This window comes from Amphibalanus amphitrite, unplaced genomic scaffold (assembly GCF_019059575.1).
Source record: "Amphibalanus amphitrite isolate SeventyFive unplaced genomic scaffold, NRLGWU_Aamphi_draft 000052F_arrow, whole genome shotgun sequence".
NCBI lineage: Eukaryota > Metazoa > Arthropoda > Thecostraca > Balanomorpha > Balanidae > Amphibalanus > Amphibalanus amphitrite.
The window spans coordinates 560,417-581,649 of record NW_024881548.1 but is presented as its reverse complement, the minus strand read 5'-3'; the positions used below and the strand labels follow the sequence as shown (position 1 = coordinate 581,649).

General features: G+C 53.5%; 1 protein-coding gene across 1 annotated transcript; it reads left to right on the top strand.

Moving 5' to 3' along the window:
* Positions 1-449: 449 nt before the first annotated feature.
* Positions 450-20,913, top strand: LOC122377911 (collagen alpha-1(I) chain-like). Its single transcript, XM_043358502.1, has 28 exons — positions 450-596; positions 6,787-6,966; positions 7,233-7,327; positions 7,594-7,709; positions 7,999-8,161; positions 8,417-8,623; positions 8,867-9,451; positions 9,791-9,979; positions 11,416-11,551; positions 11,817-12,139; positions 12,467-12,583; positions 12,919-13,107; positions 13,375-13,581; positions 13,882-14,088; positions 14,288-14,539; positions 14,853-15,014; positions 15,306-15,467; positions 15,613-15,829; positions 16,017-16,330; positions 16,617-16,733; positions 17,019-17,180; positions 17,511-17,726; positions 17,984-18,222; positions 18,551-18,723; positions 19,148-19,335; positions 19,691-19,794; positions 20,050-20,167; positions 20,468-20,913. The coding sequence occupies exons 1-28, from the start codon at positions 509-511 to the stop codon at positions 20,609-20,611; spliced, it is 5,370 nt and encodes a 1,789-aa protein (XP_043214437.1). The 5' UTR covers positions 450-508; the 3' UTR covers positions 20,612-20,913.
* The last annotated feature ends 320 nt before the right edge of the window (positions 20,914-21,233 follow it).

Here is a 21,233-nt window from a genome sequence, read left to right as displayed (position 1 = left end):
TTCGTAAAAACCTACCGATTTACGTGATATGCTATCTTATGCGTTATACCTCAGTAAAAGTCTGACATCACATCGTGAATGCTACCTGTTGTGTGTGACGCCAGCCTATCCTAACTGCCTGAATCCTAACACCATGCGTGTACCACCGTTTCGGCAGGCCATGCCGCAACTCCTGCAAGCGCTGGCGCACCTCCGGGAGCACCATACTGCAGCTCCCTCAGCTTGGTGGGAGCCTGCAGCTCCTGCAGCACCATACCGCAGCTCCTGGACGTCATACTGCAGCTCCGTCAGCTCATGCCGCAGCTCCGCCAGCGAGTTGCGCCGCCGCCGCCGCCGGCCGGTGCGGGTCAGTGCGCGGCTGTTGGCGGCGCGGCGCGGGCGGCTGTAGGCGGCCCGGTGTGGCGCCGTGTCTGAGCGGCGCCGCCTCAGTGGCGGCGGGCGGGGGCGGCAGTCAGCGGCGGCCCGCTCCCCCGTCCGCCGCCCGTCCGCGCTGCGGCCGCCAGCCGCCATGGGCGACGGCCAGCTGCGGCGCCGGCGGCTGCTGCCACTGCTGCTGCTCGTCGCCGCCTTCTGCGCCACCGGCCATGCCCAGTCAGGTGAGTTCGCCGCGGCAACGGCCGACGGACGCGGCGATACTGCCCTAGGGGGTCTGGTTCCTGTCCTGTCTCCTAGTGTGTAGCTCCTGCCCTCGGACGTGTAGCTCAAAAGATCTGACCTCGGGTGTATCTTGTGTCTCGACTGTATAGGCTGGCCCCTGTGTTTCCTCCGTTTCAGCCGATTTTGTCAATTCTCTCGCTCGTTCAGGCCCATCTGTTCGCCGGTGCAGATCATTGCCTTGACCGTTAGTACAAGTGTATTATTTGTCTGTGAAACTCATTTCTCTCGTCCATGTATGTTTGTTCCTTGGCCCACGTATCCACTGTCCAGTGTCCATTCATTCTTCCTGATGAGGCTGGTCCCATTTAACCGAAGAAGTCCGTCTCTTCGCTCGTTGCCCGTTAGTTTACCCGTTACCCTTTGCTTTGGCTTTCGGTTTGGTTTTCGCTTTGGCTTTATCATTCGCCTATGCATTCCCCTTCCCTGCATTGCGTACGCATTTGCGTCATGGTACTTTGCGTCTTGAGATCGATCTACTGCTCAGCAGAACTAAGATGTTTGTCCTCTGTTGTGCTGAAAAGTTATCATAAAATGCCCGTAGTCATAGAAATTTGCATTGAATGTTGATCAAGCTCCTGCAACTTGCAAGCCATACCGCAGCTCATGCCTCAGCTCCGTCAGCGCAATAAGCGCATTGCGCTGCTGTTGAGCATTTGTCTAGAAAGTTAAACCATGCTTCAAGTCGTATTTTTGTGTGGGCACGACAGTTCGTTCTGTCTTTCCCTGGTATGGATACTTTTTCTTTGCACTTTGGCTGCATCTGGGTTAGATAAACATCGTAATAAAGAGGTTCTGTGGGTCTATTTATTTACAGAGCGGCTGCAAAATAAACGTGTCGAGCCTAAGTCCAAGTTAGTTCATCGTCTTTCCTTTTTTGAACTTTGTTTACTTATGAATGAATAAACTATGAAAAATAATCACCCACCCTGTTGCATCTGTGGGACGTTCATCTAAGAGTCATTCTCTTGGCAAAATTATGGCTGAGCGTAGTTTTTTTTAAGTGGAGCAAAAAAGGAGCTGTTTCGTATCACATACCACGCTGCTTTCGTGGTATATTTTTCGTTGCTCTGGCATATCCGGCGTCTCTCCCAGTGCTCCGGGACCATGGTTGGTGACCTAAACACGAACCGGAATCGGATGCTGTTGGGTATACAAACACTGACGTCACGAGTCGAACGGGACCGTGCCAGCTCAACGGGAGGCAGCAGGATTTCAAATCAAATGAATAATTCTTTGGTGTACTAATAGTGCTAAAGCCATGTACATACGTATTTCGGCGGTCGCTTCCTCCAATGCATGCTGGCGACACTTGGTGCTCTCAGACGGCAGTCTTTTGGTCGCTTTGTCCAGATTTAAAACTGTTAGGTAATTCAATATTGGTTGCTGCAAAATCTGAATATTTGGTCACGGTTCTTGGGGTTTTATTCCAGCCCAAGGCTAGTGAGCCTCAGGAGTTCAAACTCAAGCAGTTTTATAGCAGTCTGACTTATCATGCAAGACGTTTCCGCGTTGCGTGCCGCATGCCCAGGGGACCTGCTTCATATTTGATTCTGGGGACGTCTGCCTGACCGAGCTGCCGCTAACGCGGCTCCGATGTTTATACAGACACGCCAGTGCGTTGAACCGGGCCTAGTACTTACATCGAGGCTTCAACCTAGTGGAATGTCCTTTTACCAAGATTCTTACAGATACTTTTTACGAGCGCACGATTGCCAGCTGCCAAGAACATGAGCTGCCGTCTGTAAGATTTGCGTCTTTCTATGACCGTTCAATGAGTTAGACTTTTTTGAACGAAACATTCCCTTCTAATACCAGTATAACGCCTTTTGGGGCGATTAACGGAGCGAGCGAGAGGGTGGGCCTTGCACGTGCGAAATTGTGAGGGGGTACCTCCAACTGACTTGTGCACGGCACCCTACTAACCGGTCTCTAGCGATGTGCCAAATTTGGGCACAATTGGCCCAGCCGTTCTCGAGATCTGGAAGCGGCACCCTGCACGTGCGCACGTGCAAAATGGGTCCCAACTGACTTGTGCACGGCACCCTACTAACTGGTCCCTAACTGTGTACCAAATTTGAGCGCAATCGGTCGAGCCGTTCTCGAGATCTGGAAACGACCCCTGCACGTGCGCACGTGCAGCAGCACCCCAACTGTGACACGTGGATATGCAGTGCCTAGTGGGTGCCTACCTACATGCCAACTTTCAGCGCAATCGGCCAAGTAGTTACCGAGATATTGCAACAATTACAAAACGGACACCTCTTCGTTTTGCACGTGGCACGTGCATAAGGGGTCACCCACATGCATCAGGAATAGTCCAATACTTGGTAGAAGGAATGAAGCTACCCTACAAAAATTACCGCGTGTAAATCAGTCAAGTGGTTGCTGAGATATAAGCCTCCCAAAAGCGTGACCACGGCCGGCCGGCCGGCCGGCCGGCCGCTCATACTCAGAAATTTCCGTTATTCTACGTACCAGTATAACGCCTTTTGTGGCGACTAACGGAGCGAGCGAGAGGGTGGGCCTTGCACGTGCGAAATTGCGAGGGGGTACCTCCAACTGACTTGTGCACGGCACCTTACTAACCGGTCTCTAGCGATGTGCCAAATTTGAGCACAATCGGCCCAGCCGTTCTCGAGATCTGGAAGCGGCACCCTGCACGTGCGCACGTGCAAAATGGGTCCCAACTGACTTGTGCACGGCACCCTACTAACTGCTCCGTAACCGTGTACCAAATTTGAGCGCAATCGGTCCAGCCGTTCTCGAGATCTGGAAACGACCCCTGCACGTGCGCACGTGCAGCAGCACCCCAACTCTGGCACATGGATATGCATTGCCTAGTGGGTGCCTACCTACATGCCAACTCTCAGCGCAATCGGCCCAGTAGTTACCGAGATATTGCAACAATTACAAAAGTGACACCTCTTGGTTTTGCACGTGGCACGTGCATAAGGGGTCACCTACATGCATCGGGAATAGTGCAATACTTGGTAGAAGGAATGAAGCTACCCTACAAAAATTACCGCATGTAAATCGGTCAAGTGGTTGCTGAGATATAAGCCTCGCAAAAGCGTGACCACGGCCGGCCGGCCGGCCGGCCGGCCGCTCATACTCAGAAATTTCCGTTAATCTAAGGAAAGACTACGCTCGCTTCGCTCGCTCCGTAATTAATTATGGTGGTCCTTTGGCCAGTCTGAATGATCAACAAAACAACGTATCATGCCACTGCTGCTTGCTCGATTTCCTGTTTTTCCCCTACTCCCATGTGTCACGGACCGTTACCCGTTAGAAGACCGCCTTCCATTCTGGGTGTATGGCGATCTCCCTCTCCTAGCTCTCCGCCCGGCCGGCCGGTCAGCCCCGACCAGAGCCGCCGGACCGGGGCCGGCACGGTCCATCCCGGCTGTTTACACTAGCAGACCCAGATTCCGGCCGGCGCGGCGTCCCGGACACATGGCTCGTCTCAGCTGTCGACCGAGCCGCTGCAATGCCGTGCTGCTGCCGGCCGGCGGCGCGGGAACCGCTGACGAGCTATCCGGCTGCTCCTCTCCCCCTCTGTCCCCTCTCTCCCCGCCCACTCTGCCGCTCCGTCCAGAGCTAGCAGGCTCCGGATCCGTCTCCGGGTGCAGAATCAGTGACGAAAAGCCTTCCCGGAGGCGCAAACCCCTTCCTCTCCTCCAATTACGGTGGCTAAAAAAGTAAAGCACTCCCGATCCGGCCCTCTCGGAAAACAACTGAGACGGTGCCATGTAGTGAGTATCCTGGCCAATAAATGACCAATATTTATTATTTAACCATTATTGACCTGCCCAATATTTCCATATTTCCTAATTGTTTGAAGTGTTTCGTGTACTTTTTGCGACATTTCTTCGTGCCCTTTAAAAAAGAATGAATTGCAGAAAAAAGACCATCGTCGGTATCATCAGCATTCGTAAAACGTATTGAAGTCGGACGTTAGTGGGAGCAAACATGGACTGCCGAGGCGGCGAGGCGGCGAGGTTGACATTGGGGCTTGGGGGGGGGGGGGGCGTAGATATAGCTAGTTATGTGTGAAACACTCAATTCTCAAAGGATCTACGACAGACGAAAGGCCGGCTGCAGAGCTGAGGCTCGTTTGGCCGCCGACCGTAGAACAGCCGCGCCGGCTGGCCGTATCACTGGCAGTTAGGCTGTGCCGCAGTGCTTACCTGCCGTGCGGTGCAGCGAACACTCGCCTATCATCGTCCTCACTGGGTGTGGCGCGTTGTCGGGACTGAAACGAGGGATTTTTTTAGTGAATGTTTGATTTTGATCGTAGACCTCTTTACACCTGTATACAGAGGCATATGTTTTTGATGCATTGGCAAATTAAATCAGATCTAGATGAACGCCGAACGTCCAATTTACGGACGGTAGGCTAGACCTCGAAGGGTTGCTAGCTGGATGTCAAGCGTTGGGGCATCTGAGGTGGGAGGATCTCTTCCGGGCGGATTCTAAGTAAACTATTGTGCACGAGGTCCACGAGGTACGAGTACAGTTGCGGGTACGAGTACAGTCCAGGGTACGACCGCACGAGTACAGTCGCTCCACAGACCACAACAGTGGCAATTCGCCTTATTTTTTTACTCCTCATTCTCAGCAATGAAAGAAGAGCCGAGGTTCTGATCCGGTGGGGCAGTTAGGCCGGTCGGCTTTATGTAAACAAACGGAGAGTAGCATCGGATGGCCAAACACGCGCTGGGGTTTGACTGCCGCGACTGGGCCAGCACTAGGCCGTTAGCATGGGCAGGGTGTAAGGGAGCGGCAGGACGGGCCACTTTTGTCTCGTGGCTCTTTGCACCGTTGTTCCTTTCTAGGGCTGCAAATATTTACAGGACAAAATTTAACGTCGCTGTCAGCAGTCACACTCTCCGAGCAAGTGCACAGCGCATGCACAGTGCACACTGTCAAAATAAGACACGGAAAGGAAAGCTATCCTAACTGCCAACTGCCACCGCTAACCGCGAGTCTCACCATCTACCGTTCCGTCCGCTCTGCATTTCTGCCGTAACGGACCCGGACATGCACATGTGCACAGACACGCACACACACACCCGGCTGGCGAGTCGATGAGCCGGTGCAGCGGCGGCCCGCTCTCAGACGTGTTTACTCGCCGGATTCCGACGAGCGGACCGTCACCGTGGGGCAGACGGAGGCGGGATGAAGTCTCCAGATGGCCTGTGGGGCTTAGCTTAGCAAGCCTCCGTAGTGGCGGAACAGGGCGAGAACTTGACAACGAATAATGGTCTGACCTGTGACATTGGGATGGCCGGTCACATCTAGTTTGCCCTGTGCCAAACTTAACCCGGCGGCCGCTGGGCCCCCGCGCCACCCGCCGGCCGCTGGGGGGGGGGCATAAAGTTGCCCCCCCCCCCTTTACTTCTGCGACGACGCGAAGAGATAGAGAAGCGAAACTTTGCACACATCTTCCTGAATACCTAGCCGAGGTTGTGTCCAAATGTGGTGTCGATCCCATTTGAAATGACGTCACAGTGACGTCATAAGTGAAATTATAGATTTGCGACTCTCATATTCCTCACGATACATCAAATATATGGGCCCGAATATAAAGGGCCGATTATTGGTCAGAAACTAGATGGAAGTGTACTGTGTAGTAAGATGTTTTAGGATGACAGCAGGTGCTGTCTAGTTCATTTACAGTCAAGTTTCATGCTCAGCGTCATCAGAAACGGTCCATATAGGAAAACGACAAAACTTTATGACGTCACTGTGACGTCATCTTAGGTGCTACAACCACCAAACTTTCCTCAAACATTGCCTAGGTATTCATTTGAAGCTATACCAAGTTTCACGTTCGTAGCTCATCAGGTTTCGGAGATATTTCACAAAACGTAAAGGGGGGCAACTTTATGCCCCCCCCCCCCAGCGGCTCGTGGGTTAACAACGACATTTGTCTGACCTGTGACTGGAGATGGTGGCCGTTCTGACGTGTGCTTGGCACATGCCTAACCTGTCTAATTTGTGTCTAGCCTGTACCGACTTGTACCGTCCTCTAACCGCAGGCGGCGGCCGGCCGGCGGACCTTTTGTGGTCGACCGGTCTGGCCCGTATCTGACCTGTGTGCTGACCTGTCCCGTCCTGTGACCGCAGGCGGCGGCCGGCCGGCGGACCTGCTGCGGTCGTCCGGTCTCAGCTCTGGCCAGGTAGCCGTGCGGCGGACGGTGGGTCGGTGCGACCGTCGACCCCACAGGGACGGCGGTACGGCGCCCGACTCGGCAGTCACCCTGCCGGCCGCCACCGTGCCCAGCGTACCCACCAACAAAGTCATCGGTGAGTCCGACGACAATTTTACAACGCTGAGCGCTCGCTTCTGAATGTGGTCATCGATGCTGGAAGGAGCAAGATCTGTGTCAATGGTGGTGTTTTTCATTGTTTTTTACATGTTCTCCATCTGTTTATAGTTATGTTCCGGGTTATAAAGTAAAAATAGTAACACAAATATTAGCTTTTGATTGTTGTCATTTTTTGTCTTTTAAACGTAACTACATGTTTATATGTGTTTTGGCGATATAACTTATCCCGTGTGGTTTCCCCAGGCAAGTTTCCGCTGGACTTTTCTTTACTAGCGACTGTTCGGCCCGAGTCCGGTTCAACGGGAGCACTGCTGGCTCTCTACAACGACAACGGAGAGGCGAGTGCCCACGGGATAAAGTCGACAGGGCAGCTGTGGAAGACAGTTACTTAGGCCAAGGGTTCGGCATGTGATGGAGGGGGATAAGTGCCGTGCTTGTTCTCAACATTTTGTCTCATTCTGCTAACAATTTGCATAAGATCAAACAAATAATTAGTATTTTTTTTTTGTTTTGCTACTCTAACATTTAGTTTTCAAATGACTGTTTTTGGTAAAAAGGATTCCTTGGTGCTGACGTCTGTCAATTATTGTTCATTACCTTACAGGACCAGCTGATATTCACTGTCGGTGATACGATAGAGCTGAAAATTGTCGCCAGTCGGACAAAGAAGGGACCCAAGATACAAACCGTTACATTCCCCGTCAAAATCAACGACGGAAAGTAAGCAGCACTTTTACTGATTATGTGTGTGTATCTGTGTGACAGGCTACCGATAATACCGTTATAAAACGATAAAACCTTTGGAATGGGATAAAACGGCTTGAGCCCTTAATCTCTTGTGAGCTCCTGTTGTCGGTCATTTTAAATTTGGAATAGAATATGCAAGCGTGAGTTTATTCTTTTAAGCCCGTCATTAGGTATCTATCTTTCACAAGATAGAACGCCACAAAGTGCATGCGCCTCCATTCCTGATGCCGCCTCAGCCAGTAACTCGTTTTTCGGCCGACAGATGGCACCGTCTCTCGATAGCCGTGAAGGGCAACTCTGCCTCGCTGTTCGTCGACTGCTCCCAGCAGTCCACGCAGGCGCTGGAGCGGGACGAAAAGTCCAGAATCAGCCGGCGCGGCGTCACCATCGTCGGACAGGATCTGCTGGCCAGTCAGGTGTTCAAGGTAAGATGGCTGACGGAGGAGGGAACGCACCTGAAATGTTACACAGCGTGAAGGTCTACCTAAGTGCTAGTTATTTACAGCAATGCATCGAAAGCAGGTTCGTGGTCGTTTTTACACTGTTACTGTTTCTTTATTAAATACATGCTTTGTGCATCTATTACTTTATTCACGAGAGAAATCACGGACCCTCCTAACTTCCGTAGGTACTTTCCTCTGGCTCCGCACACCTTATAACACCGTTCTTCTTTCGCACAGGGCGACATTCAGGACCTGGTTCTTGTGCCGTCACCATCGGCCGCGTACGACCAGTGCTCCAAGTGGTCACCCAACTGTGACACCCCGCTGCCGCTCAAAGAGAAACCGCAGGCGCAGGAGCCCGACTACGGCGACGAAGATTACGACGGCTATGAGTACACCTACGGAGATGAATATGGACCTGAAGATATTTACGATTATGATTCGGTTAGTATAATTGGGTTCTTCAGATGGTGATTTCTCGTCAAATTAATGAGCCAAGCATTGGGCTGTTTTGGGATGTGTTATTTCGGCATGAAGAGCTGCTTTGTTCGAGCGCTTCCCATGTAGTCTCAAGTGGATTTTTAATGTCCGGGCGTGCTGTGATCGTAACTGCCTGTATCTGTCCGATGTCCGAAGCCTGGCTGTTGTCCCACTCCCGTCTGACGCCCGGTGCCGGTGTCTCCACAGAGAGGCAGCGACATCCCGCCGGACGACTTCGACCCTGCTCAGCCGGACGGGGGCGGCCCGCCTCCGTTCGACTACGATACAGACCGTCCCTCCCCGGAGCTGCCTCCGACCCCGACGGTCGGGGAGACACCGCCACCGGAGCCTGTCCCCGTGCCAGACCCCGACTACAGCGTGCCAACTACCGACTACGAGGACAGGACACTGGATGGCGCGGAGCCGCCGCCAGACTACGGCGACCCGCCGCCGAAGTTCCCGCCGCCGACAGAGGCGCCTCAACCTACCCCGGTCCCTGACGGCGGGTTCGGCCTGTCGCCGGAGTCTGGTCCGGAGCTAGAGGGACCCCTGCCACCAGAGGCGGCACCCACGGCCCGCCCCGAGTCCCCGGAGAGAGAGGAGGACAGCAGTGAGGAGCGAGAGGAGGAGGATGAGAGGGAGTACGAGGGCCACTACCCGGCGACGTACCAGGGTCCGCGCGGTGCGCCCGGTCCGCCCGGACCCATGGGACCGCCCGGAGACCACGGTCTGGACGGACCGCCCGGTCAGGACGGACCACAGGGACCGCCCGGCAGCGTCTTCATGATACCGGTCAGTGCGGGCGAGTAGGTTGTGCGAGTGCGTGGCTCATATTATAATCTGGAGAATTAGGTTAATTACTCTTAGGGCAATGGAAGGATTAGAGAGATTGGACTGGTCAAGTACTCAGGCAATTATGTGTGACAGCTTACGTCTTGATATTCAGGACAACCAAAAGTTGGTCATATGCCTCCCTCTGGCATTAAATATGCGGATAATATGCGGATTTCTGTCGGCGCTGGTTTGTGTCGGCGCTGGTTTGTGTCGCGTTCTTACTATGCAGTGCAAACATGCTGTTCTGTCCACATATCGTCATTCAAGCGACCTGACTAACCTGTGTCTCCTCTCCAGATAAACCAGCACGTGGGTGGACCCAAGGGCCCCGACAACATGGCCAGCTCCATGCGACTGATGCTGGACCAGCACATGCAGGCGATGCAGGGAGCGCAGGGACCTCAGGGCCTCACCGGCGGACCGGGGCCCCAGGGTCCGCCCGGCCCGGACGGCGTCAAGGGCGAGGCCGGCGAACAGGGAGAGCCGGTGAGAAATGACTTGGAGGGGCTATAGGGCAAGGAGCAGATGCCGTAAGATCCGAGATCTTCGAACATTAAGTTTATTGGAGACGCTCTGAGTGAACCATTTAACCCTCGCCCCGTTGGGGGGGGGGCCATTTTGGCCCCCCCCTGTGGTTTTTCCTGAATAGCAAGAAAACGGCGGCGCGCAGCGCCGCCAAATTTTCAGTACCTTCCCGGGCATCAATTTGACACCTTCACACCAAATTTCAAGTCTTAGGTCACCTTAGGTCAGGAGTTATTGAGGTCAAACTGAGGTCATGTTCGAGCAAAAATGAGCAAAAAACATGCAATCTTGAAACGCTCACCAAATCAACAGTTATCAAGCAATTTCAAAGTTCTTTATATGGTCTAGTAGACAAAAGGCGGCGCTACAAAACTGCTATCTCGGATTTTCAAAATTTTTGGTTTTTGACCCAAAAAAAATCAAAAAATTGATTTTTTTAGAAAAACTTTGAAAAAATCCAAAATTTTTACGAATTTCGAAAAAACCGGAATATATGTGATAGTCCTAGCGCTCTTCTATATACATACCAAATTTCAGATCGATATCTCGTTTTTTGGCCAAGTTATAGCGAAAAAACTGTTCAAAAATGATGACGTCAAATTTTTGAACTCAATTTTTAGCAATTCTAGACCTCGTACGGCAAAACAAAGACCACCATTGAACTCCCCGTGACGAGCTGCATCGATTCGGTACCCATTTTATGCAAAAATATTAACTTTGAAATTTGACCTAATTTGACCTGACCTTGACCTGACCTTGACCTGACCTTGACCAAAACGTGATCTAAGCTGGCCCGAAAGGCTGCCTGACCCATATAATCGCATTTATCATGTAAAATGGACCATAAAACATGTATCACACGACACTTTCATATTGTGACCCCCCCGTGACCTGACCTCTGTGACCTGACCTGGTATCAGTGACCTCAAATAGCAAAATATGTGTTTGAAGAACATTTCCCCATCGATGATTTTCAATGAAATGCATTTTACTCGATTTTACAACGCATTTCTTGAAGTGCCTGTAAACGGTGAAAATTGGACCTTTGACCTGACCTGTGACGTCATCGGTTTGACCTAGGTCAATAAAATTGGGTCACAAGGTAGTTCCCTGATAGGGCTATCCAACGCCGTTTACCGCTTGTCGCTATGTTGCGTGGTTCTCGAGATCTTAGGGGGGGCCAAAATGGCCCCCCCCCCCCCAACCGGGCGCGTTGCTCGGCAGAGCCCAACGGGGCGCGGGTTAATATCCTGCACAGTGCACAGTGCACATGCATGACTGATTATAACATGCTACTGCGTCCGGTATGTGTAGAAGTATTCGTTTAATGATTAACTACTGAGTACTGATTCCGTGATGAGAAATTGACGACTAACCCTGACTCATCTATTTTGCAGGGCATGCGAGGCCGTCGCGGCCCGGAGGGTCTGCCCGGCCGGTCCGGCAGGAGGGGCCAGCCGGGAAAGGACGGAGAGCGTGGTCTGTCCGGTCCCCCTGGAGAGAAGGGCGACCAGGGACTTCGTGGACTGCCCGGTAGGTGTTCACCAGCTTGGCAAGTGACGTTGGATTTATGTTGCATTGGTCTTTTTGTCCTTGCTCATTTCTAGCTCTGCTGATTTCTCTCGAAAGTCTTTGATAGTTACCTTCAGAAAGATACGATACGGTGTCCCCCATTCCCAGTTTAGTTTTCTGATTACTTATTTGCCTAATCTTCTGAACCGATCTTTAGAGGAATATTTTAAAAGTTGGTTTTGGCTTATTCACAGTCAAATCATCTGACTTGACTGGTGCCCGGCAGGTCTGTCCGGCGAGAAGGGCCACCGTGGCCGACGGGGTAAGCGCGGAGACCGCGGCTCGCCCGGTATGGACGGCTCCCGCGGCGAGCCGGGCATCCACGGGCCGCCGGGTATCCCCGGAGAGATGGGTCCGCGCGGCTTCCCCGGCCCTCGCGGCTTCGGCGGCCTGCCCGGCAGTCCGGGCATCCCCGGCTCCGAGGGCCCGCCCGGCCTCAAGGGCAGCGTGGGCGCTCCGGGTCAGGCAGGCCCGCCGGGACTGGTGGGGCCGCCCGGAGCCCCCGGAGCCACCGGGCCTGTGGGCGCCGTCGGACCTACGGGACCCACGGTAAGATTGCTTGGGAAACGGGGACGAGAGACGCCGGATCCGGATGATCCCAGTGTGATAGGGAATATAGAGACGTTGGGCAGGAAAAGAGAAAGAGAGCCCGGCCTCTCGATATTTTTGTAGCACTATTTCTTTAGAGTAATGGAATGTCTTATTAGAAAACTATGCTTTGACATAATTGTGTTGCATGCAATACATGGGTACAATGAAGTGAAGTGCGAAGCTGTTTTCCGATTAGCATCGCCATGTGGTTTCCGTGCACTTGTTATCAGTTCACCGTGTGGCTGTATCGCTCCATGTCTGACAACCTGTGTTCTGCTCCACCAGGGTCCGGAGGGCAAGCAGGGTCTGCCCGGCCTGCCGGGCGCCGAGGGCAGCCCCGGCCGGCCCGGCACCCCCGGCGCTCCCGGCCAGAAGGGAGAGCGAGGAGTGGCAGGACCCCAGGTGAGTCGACGATGCGACCCCCGCCATCCTGCCCGAAAAGACAACTCGTATTATGCATTTTGAAGTGACGTACTTACTATTTTTTTTTTGTTCACACTGAGAGTGATCAAATGTGTGCATCTTGTTTGCGTGCGAGTGCTTGCATTCTTCGCAAAAGATGGTGCTAATAGTCAATACCTGAAGTTAGGCTGTGTCGCAACGCAAGGTCTCGAGTCTATGATGTGTCGACGAGACCTGCGGATCAGTTTTCAGGTGACTGTCGCGTGAATATTTGGTTGCAATGCATAGCCGACTTCAAGATAGTGAGACATGCATCACTTGTGCTTGGTTTCCAGGGCACTATCGGTTTCCCGGGCCCTCGCGGCAGCAAAGGAGACCACGGCAAGCGCGGCACGGTCGGAGACAAGGGAGAAAAGGGAGACGCCGGCCTCGAGGGGGAGAAGGGAGACATGGGCGTCAAGGGAGAGCGGGGAGAGCCCGGCCCACAGGGAGTCGTCGGACTGGAGGGGCCACAGGGCGCCAAGGTGAGGAACACCTGACGTGCAAACAGTGCTATATTTTAGTGTGGAGAAGAATAACAATGGCTAATGTTTTTTTTTATAAAAGACGTTTCCTCGTTCAGTTACACTATTTTAGGCCTGGTGGTCAGAACTATGACTGTGTTACTTGTGATCTCTTACAGTCTATGCGATTTACTCATCTGCCGAGCCGATCGTTCTTCACACTCCGTGCTTGCTTAAGCTATAATTGTCACCGTCATCTTTGAATTGACTCATCTGTGCTCTCCACAGGGTTTCGAGGGCCCGCGCGGAGAAGTGGGCGCCATCGGGCCGACGGGCCACAAGGGCAAACGGGGCCCGGTCGGCTTCCCTGGCTTCCCCGGTCTGACTGGCAGGAAAGGCAACAAGGGCGTGCGTGGCCAGCCGGGCCGACTGGGCGACAAGGGCGAGCGGGGACCGGACGGCCTGCCCGGCGAGCGCGGCGAACGGGGACCTAGGGTGAGTCACTGCCTGCGGGGAAAACGGCATGGTGTGTGGTGGGTGTTAGTATTCAGTGTTTTTGTCTTAGCTCATCTGATCTTAGTTAATTTTAGTTGCTCTTTTAATGTTTTCTTTATAATCTTTTTTTTTGCAGTGTTTTCGTTGTATTTGGTTTTACATAGATTCATCTGTTTGGTGTGTTTTCTTTTTATGTTCGAGTCTATGACTATGTGTGATTATGATTTATGACTATGTCGTTAACATTTATGATTTGCTCACAAATACCCTGTCTAACCGCCCCCTCCCCACCACCTGCAGGGTTTCCGCGGCTCGCGCGGTAAGACCGGCTCGCAGGGTCCGGTCGGTACCAAGGGAGACACTGGCCGACCGGGGCCGGCCGGGCCGCAGGGCGAACGCGGTGCTCCTGGGAAGGAGGGCCCGCGGGGATTCGCCGGTCAGATCGGCCGGCGAGGAGACCACGGAAAGGACGGCGTGGCCGGCCCTCCCGGCGGTCGCGGACAGCAGGTCAGAGGCGCGGGGAACTGTGGGTGATGTAGTCTGTCACTATTCAATTTTTAGTTGTTTTGTTTCTAATTTGTAGAGATACATATATGCCGTGCTGATGATAAGATGGCGTATTTAACCATTCTTCATCAATGGTGTATTTAACCGCTGTTTCCGTTCCGTTTTCGCTCTGTCTGACGCCGCTGTCTGCCGCTCCCAGGGTGAGCCAGGTCCGCCGGGACCGGAGGGCTCAGCCGGCGTGGTCGGCCCGCCGGGCCCCACCGGTGAGCCGGGCGCCGCCGGGGAGCCCGGCGCCCCCGGCCTGCCCGGCCTGCCCGGCGAGAACGGTGCAGTCGGCGCCGCCGGGAAGGAGGGACCGCCCGGCCCGCAGGGATCGGCGGGCAAACCGGGCCCCACCGGCTCACCGGGCCTGCCCGGCTACCCGGGCGAGCGCGGCCTGCCCGGTCTCACGGTACGTGCGCTGGTGTGAAGACAGAGACTGCGGTGTAGCGATGCTGAACGGGACTAAGCAACGTTTCTTTCATATTTAATGAATGCACCAAATCTCACAGCATTGTGTGTTTTAAAGTAAGATTATAACATTTATCCTTTTTGCACCTACAAGGTCTGAAGCAAGTTGTCCTGAAATGATAGGAAGGTGTGAGTTAGCATTTCATCGCTTTCTTTCAAGCACTTTATATTCACGCTGCCTAATGTGGCATCCCTGTGGGAGTCGTACATGTCAGCTAGGCACGTCCTCTAAGTCGTGACCTTTCTTTCCACAGGGTCTGCAAGGAATGAAGGGCGACCGGGGGCCGGCCGGTGTCCAGGGGGTGCAGGGTGAAAAGGGTAAGACGGGCATCCCTGGTGACCTGGGCCCTCCTGGACCGCCGGGACCGAGAGGCGAGACCGGAAACCAGGGACCGGCCGGAACCAAGGGAGATCAGGTAAGCACTGGTGTTGTGGGTGAGAAATTTTCCAAGTGCTCTTGGACCTCTGCCCTCTTGGTGTATTTTTGTCACGCAGCATTGTGAAATGTGGATGTCTGTTGGTGGATATTGTATACGATTTCTTAGCGTCAGCCACGTTTGGCCGAGTTGGGTTAGATCTTTGTGCTGAGCTAGTTACGAATGTGTATGTATTTACTATATTTGCTGTGCGATGGAGTTAATTGGTAAAATTCAATGAACTCGACTCGCGTCATAGCCAGCGACTGATATTCGTACCTTTGTTTCCAGGGTCCGCCGGGCCTGACAGGTCCCACTGGACGGGACGGCCCGACCGGCCTGAGGGGCCTGCAGGGTCCCACGGGGCCTCAGGGCGCCCAGGGAGAGGACGGAGAAAAGGGAGAGGTCGGATCGCCCGGAGAGAAGGGTCACCAGGGACCTCGCGGAGAGCCGGTAAGAAATTACGAACTGACGGCAGTGTAGAGTGAAACGACTGAAATGGAATACAATGATTTCTGGTTATGTTTCTAGACTAGCGTGACCGTCTTTTATTCAGACGGTTTTCAGCCTCAGAATGTGACGATATCCCCCTCCCCAGGGCCTGGCCGGCGCGCCTGGCCCCCACGGCGCGCGTGGCGAGCCTGGTCCGCCGGGCCCGCCCGGTGAGCAGGGCCTGGCCGGAGACATGGGCCGCCACGGCCGGAAGGGCGAGATGGGACCGCAGGGCAAACAGGGCATTCCCGGCGCCTCGGGCAAACCGGGCCTGCCCGGAGCGCCCGGCGAGCCGGGAGACAAGGGCGACGTCGGACGAAAAGGTCAGTACGTGACGCCGGTCTGGCGTCTTGGTTGTTTGGCAGTACTGTGTGATAAGTTTTCTGGTAGTGGTGCGATTACAATTGCCGTATGAGTTTGAATTTACTCAGAGGTAGGGTTCATGTTTGTTTTAGTTGCTGCCCATCTTCGTGTGGCTCGCCTGTCTAACCGTGTCCCGTCCTTTCCCAGGACCGGCCGGTCGTGCTGGTCTGCCTGGTGAAAAGGGCAAGGCCGGCGCGCCGGGCCGCGAGGGCCTGCCCGGCCCGCCGGGACCCGAGGGCCAGCAGGGTATGAAGGGTGCCCCGGGCAGTGACGGCCCTCCCGGACCGGTCGGCCTGGCCGGCCGGAACGGCGACATGGGCCCGCCCGGTCAGAAGGGCGAGCAGGGTAACCGCGGCGCGCCTGGTGCCGTGGGCGGCCGCGGCCCGCCCGGACCCGTCGGCCCCAAGGGCAGCCCCGGCAACGAGGGCTTCCCCGGGCCGCCCGGCGAGCCCGGCCTCATGGTGAGCTTACTGCACGCCGTGCTACCTCTTGGGATCGCCTTGTGATTTTGAGGGAGCCGAATAGTTTTTTTTTTTTGAGACATTTGTGGGATTGTAATATCGGATGTTTAACTCATTTTACGTAGTCATCAATCACTCTCGCTTCTCGGTTATGTTAGAACTGTTGAATCGGTACAATTTGTGCGTCAAAACTTTGTCATAATAGGTGGGTATGTACGGCTAATGTAATGCTGCTTAGTTCTGTCGCCAGTACCTAACATTATCGCGTGTCTCCTGAATGGTGCAGGGCGTCAAGGGAGAAGCCGGAGCGCTCGGAGAGGACGGCAAGGCCGGTGCACCGGGTCCGCCTGGCGAGCCGGGGCCACAGGGCGAACAGGGCATCCCAGGAGCCGTCGGACAGCCGGTGAGTAGCGCAACAACGCTGAACGTCACGGCCAAACATTTGTGCTCCAATATCAAATTACAGTTTACTTGCCGGTATGTTTTACATGCATTACTTGATTCAGAAATGGATTACTTGTTTGCTTGTGGGTACATTTTGAACACATTTAATTGAAAAAAAATTACTTGGTAGGTAATGTTACTTGCCTTTGTTTTTTATGTGTGGGCGCTATAGAATGAATACCTATGGGTTTGGTTGCCTCGTTTCATGATTCTCTCCTCTGACCGTGCCGTTCTGTTCCACCAGGGTCCGGAGGGGCCTGCCGGTCCGGTGGGCAGCCAGGGCACCCCCGGTGATAAGGGTGACAAGGGTATGCAGGGTCAGATCGGCCGGCAGGGTCCCGTCGGGCCGGCCGGCATGCCCGGACCGCAGGGAACGTACGGACTGCGCGGATCACCGGGAGCCGCCGTGAGTACCCGAAGGCGAGGCGACAGCGGTCGCACGTGATCGGATGAAAAGGAAATCGGTTAATGGTTCACATAAAGCAATGTAGATGTTTTTATCGTGTCGTGACTATATGAAATAACCAACCTGTTAAACGTGAACCAGAATGTGAACCTTACCTTCCGTTACTGAATCTGCTTTTATTTTGCCTTATTCACTTGTAAGTAAGCAAAACATCATTGTAAAATAAAACTTGGGTATTTTTTCGGTGCGGCTATTGTTTCCCCACTGCTGTTTCCGCCCATCCTGCTCATTAGCTCTGACCGACCTCTCGTGCCCATCTCCTCCCCGCAGGGTGAGAGCGGTGCGCCGGGCACCCCTGGCGAGCCGGGCCCGCCCGGGCTGAAGGGAGAGACGGGTCCCGTGGGCCGCCGAGGCCGGCGCGGTCAGCGTGGCCAGAAGGGACACCGTGGCGACGTTGGCCTGCCCGGCAACGAGGGAGATCAGGGAGAAAAGGGAGAGCCCGGCATGGTCGGCCCGCCCGGACTGCCCGGCCTGAAGGGAGATATGGTCAGTGGAACGAAGTGTGGGCAGGCATGAAATATTGTTGAAACGTGGTCCAAATTGCATTGATGATGAGTTTTTTGTTCAGTGCATCGTGGTTATTTTATGCTATGATACATTTTAATGCATTCATTTATTCGCATCGGTAACTGCAGGGAACCTTGATGAGCAAGATCGTTGATGCCTTCACTCCTCTGCAATTTCCACTTTAGCCTGTACTTATGCCACACAGCTCACCCACCCATGTCTGATGTTGTTCTCAGGGACCTCGTGGCGACGACGGCGACAAGGGCCTGCTGGGGCCGCAGGGTCTGCCAGGGGTGGAGGGGCCGCAGGGCAGTAAGGGCCTCCAGGGCGTGGCGGGGATGAAGGGCCGACAGGGCACGCCCGGCCCGCCCGGCCCCCCGGGCCCGCCCGGCGAGCAGCCCATCGTACCGGCCGAGCTGTTCTACCAGGGACCGAGCAACTTCAAAGGACCCGAGGAGCGACGCAAACGAGAAATGTGAGCCAGTGTGATAAAATCAGGATGACAATGGGAGTTCAGGTTTAAAGGTAATTCATGGCTCGATTGGTGCCATTGTTCGCGACATTCATGCATGAGTTTGGCGTTTTCCCCATGAATTGGCTAAAATATCGTGATTCGTCTGTATGATGTAGGCATAGGCAATAGGCATGCTATATTTACTCAAGGGCTTTGCTCAATCTTTCTATTTGAATCTCTTATTCTCGTGACAAGCTGTGTTACGCCGTGTGCTGTGCTATTTCGGCTGTGTTACAGCTCTGTGAGCGAGTCTGCTCTCTCAGCCTGATGTTTCCCCGACTTTTCACAGCCCGGACAAGCTGGACATGGGCAGCGAGTTCTCCAACAAGCTGCTCAGCATGTACAGCAGCATCTACTCGATGCGCCAGGACATTCAGCGCATCGAGAAGCCAATCGGCAGCCGCGACAACCCGATCCGCACCTGTCGGGACCTGTACTTCGGACACCCGAACTACAAGAGCGGTGCGTGCCGCAGAGCAAGGTCGACAAATATACGATGCAGACGGTTATGCGATGAGATAATGTAAAAAAAATATTTCATAATGGTAAATGGGTACGGGCTGCTGGTGAAGCATAAACCGCGCTTTTGTAATACCTTGGCGGCGAAAAATGCTGGAAAATGCGATGCCGCGGTGGTCCAGGCCGATATTGCCGCTCTCTGTCGATAGATGGCACTAGTAGTCAATACAGGGAGGTATGCTGCACCGCATAACACCAAACGCGTTACCGCTAGCCTGAAGTTCGGCAATCGTCACCATTATTGATGTTGCTATATTATGCAGATGTCTCCTGATGGGGTCACAAGGATAATCGGTTGCTTATCACCAATCATTTATGCATGAACACATAACGTTCACCGCGTCCCCTTCCTCCTGCACATCCTCAGACTGGTACTGGATCGACCCGAACCTGGGGATGCCCGACGACGCCATCTATGTCTTCTGCAACATGACCTCTGCGGGAGGCGAGACGTGCATCTACCCGGACGCCCACGCCAGCAAGATGCCCAACATCCCCTGGAGGAAAACCACAGAGCGCGCCAGCTGGTTCTCCACGCTGCGCGGCGGCTTCAAGGTGAGCGATCGGCCGCGAGGAGCCACGTCTGATGCTCGGACAATGTAACTTTGGCTCGATTAGATGAGCGTAGTTATCGGTTTTAAAAGTTATTGATGTGCTCTGGTTCATCAGCCTGTTTTTATTATGAGCAGTGAGCGTAATGCAGGCTGCATTATTTCCCGTTCAAAGTTAACGTGGGTTTTAAATAGTATTTGCATCTTGCGAACAGTACTTATTTGAAGTGAACTCACTACTTATGTTATTTAATGGCACTTATGTTACGCTTTCGACTTGCGTGAGTGCACTCGTTAATTGTTCATGTTGCGCTCTCCTTGCCTGACCTCTAACCCGACCCGACCCTGTCCCGTTTCAGATTACGTACGAGTCGATCGGTACGGTACAGATGACGTTCCTGCGCCTTCTGTCCGACACGGGACGTCAGAATTTCACCTACACCTGCATCAACTCGGCCGCCTGGTGAGCAGTTGGGCACTCCATTGCCGTGACAACCGTGAACCGGGCTATGTTCGAGAGAAGTCGCCGAAAACAATACAGTTATTGTATGATAAAGTCCGATGCACGCCTCAGCGTCGTTACTGCACGGCGTTTGGTCCACACGATTTAGAATACGTTTAAATGCTCGTTACATCATGAAATGTGTTTAATATCGATAGATGAAAACAGCGATGAAATGGTCTTTTTGTTTAATACATGAACGTTTGTTGTTTCCAGGTACGACTCAACCACACTGAATTACGATAACAGCATCCAGATTTTGGGCTCAGGAAGCAGCATATTCAGCCACTCGGAAAATCTGCGGAAAATCAAAATAGCAGAGGATGAGTGCAAGGTATGGAGGCGATGGGGATGATTCGAAGGTTACCCGTCGACTTTTAGTGTCATGGGCTAGTTTATGTTGCCTTGGTTTTACGACATGGGTCACGGTTAGGTTCCAATACAACTGCTAAGCATGAATTATAATGGGTTAGAATTTATTGACTCATGAATAACGGATATCATAGTATTTTGGTAGGCAGCAAATATCACTTGAATAATAATTCGCAACGCTCCAATAATTTCACCATTTACCGTAGTAAAAAGGGCATTACTGAAATAACCAGTCTGTTCACTCTTTGAACCGCTTTCCCAGGAGAAGCGCGGCCCGGGCCGGATGGTTCTGGAGCTGCGCACCCGGCAGCTGAGTCAGTTGCCGATCCTGGACTTCCTGCCGGCCGACTACGGCCTGCCCAGTCAGGCGTTCGGCTTCGAGGTGGGCCCGCTCTGCCTCAAGTGAGAGCGGACTCTGAGAGAGGAGGGAGGAGGCGCGGCTGCAGAATACATCACACTCCATTTACATTGGGGAGGGGAGGGAGGGGAGGGAGGGGCGGGTCGCACCACTGCTCGCGTCGTGTGAGTGAGGCGGACTGCGGTCCCGCTAACTGAACTGCCATGCGACAGTGACCCGCGCGCACTAGGATAAGGATCGTCGACATACATGTGTTTTTTTATGTTTTATGTGTATGATTGTTAGATATTATTTGCACAAGTACTGCCATTTTGATAAAACCAATAAAAATCACAAAATGATGAATTTGTCTGGAATGTTTGCATCACGTTGATCAGCCGATGTCGCTTTAGTTCTGAAAGGAGGAAGGCACGGGAGATTAGACGTTACAAAAAAAAAAACGCGTCGAGGGAGGCGATGAAGCCAGCGCGGATTTTCCGCGATGGCCACGTGTATTCAAAGTGGATGAGAGGAGGGAGTTCGCGTATTCACATGAATTATTCAGTTGATGTGGCAATACAACCGCAACCATGGGAAGAGCTAACTCCACAGGTTAGCCCTTTAGTCCGATAGGATTCGCTGTCATTCGTTTTTCTTATTCGCCTTTCGTCTTCGGTTTATGATATAAAGA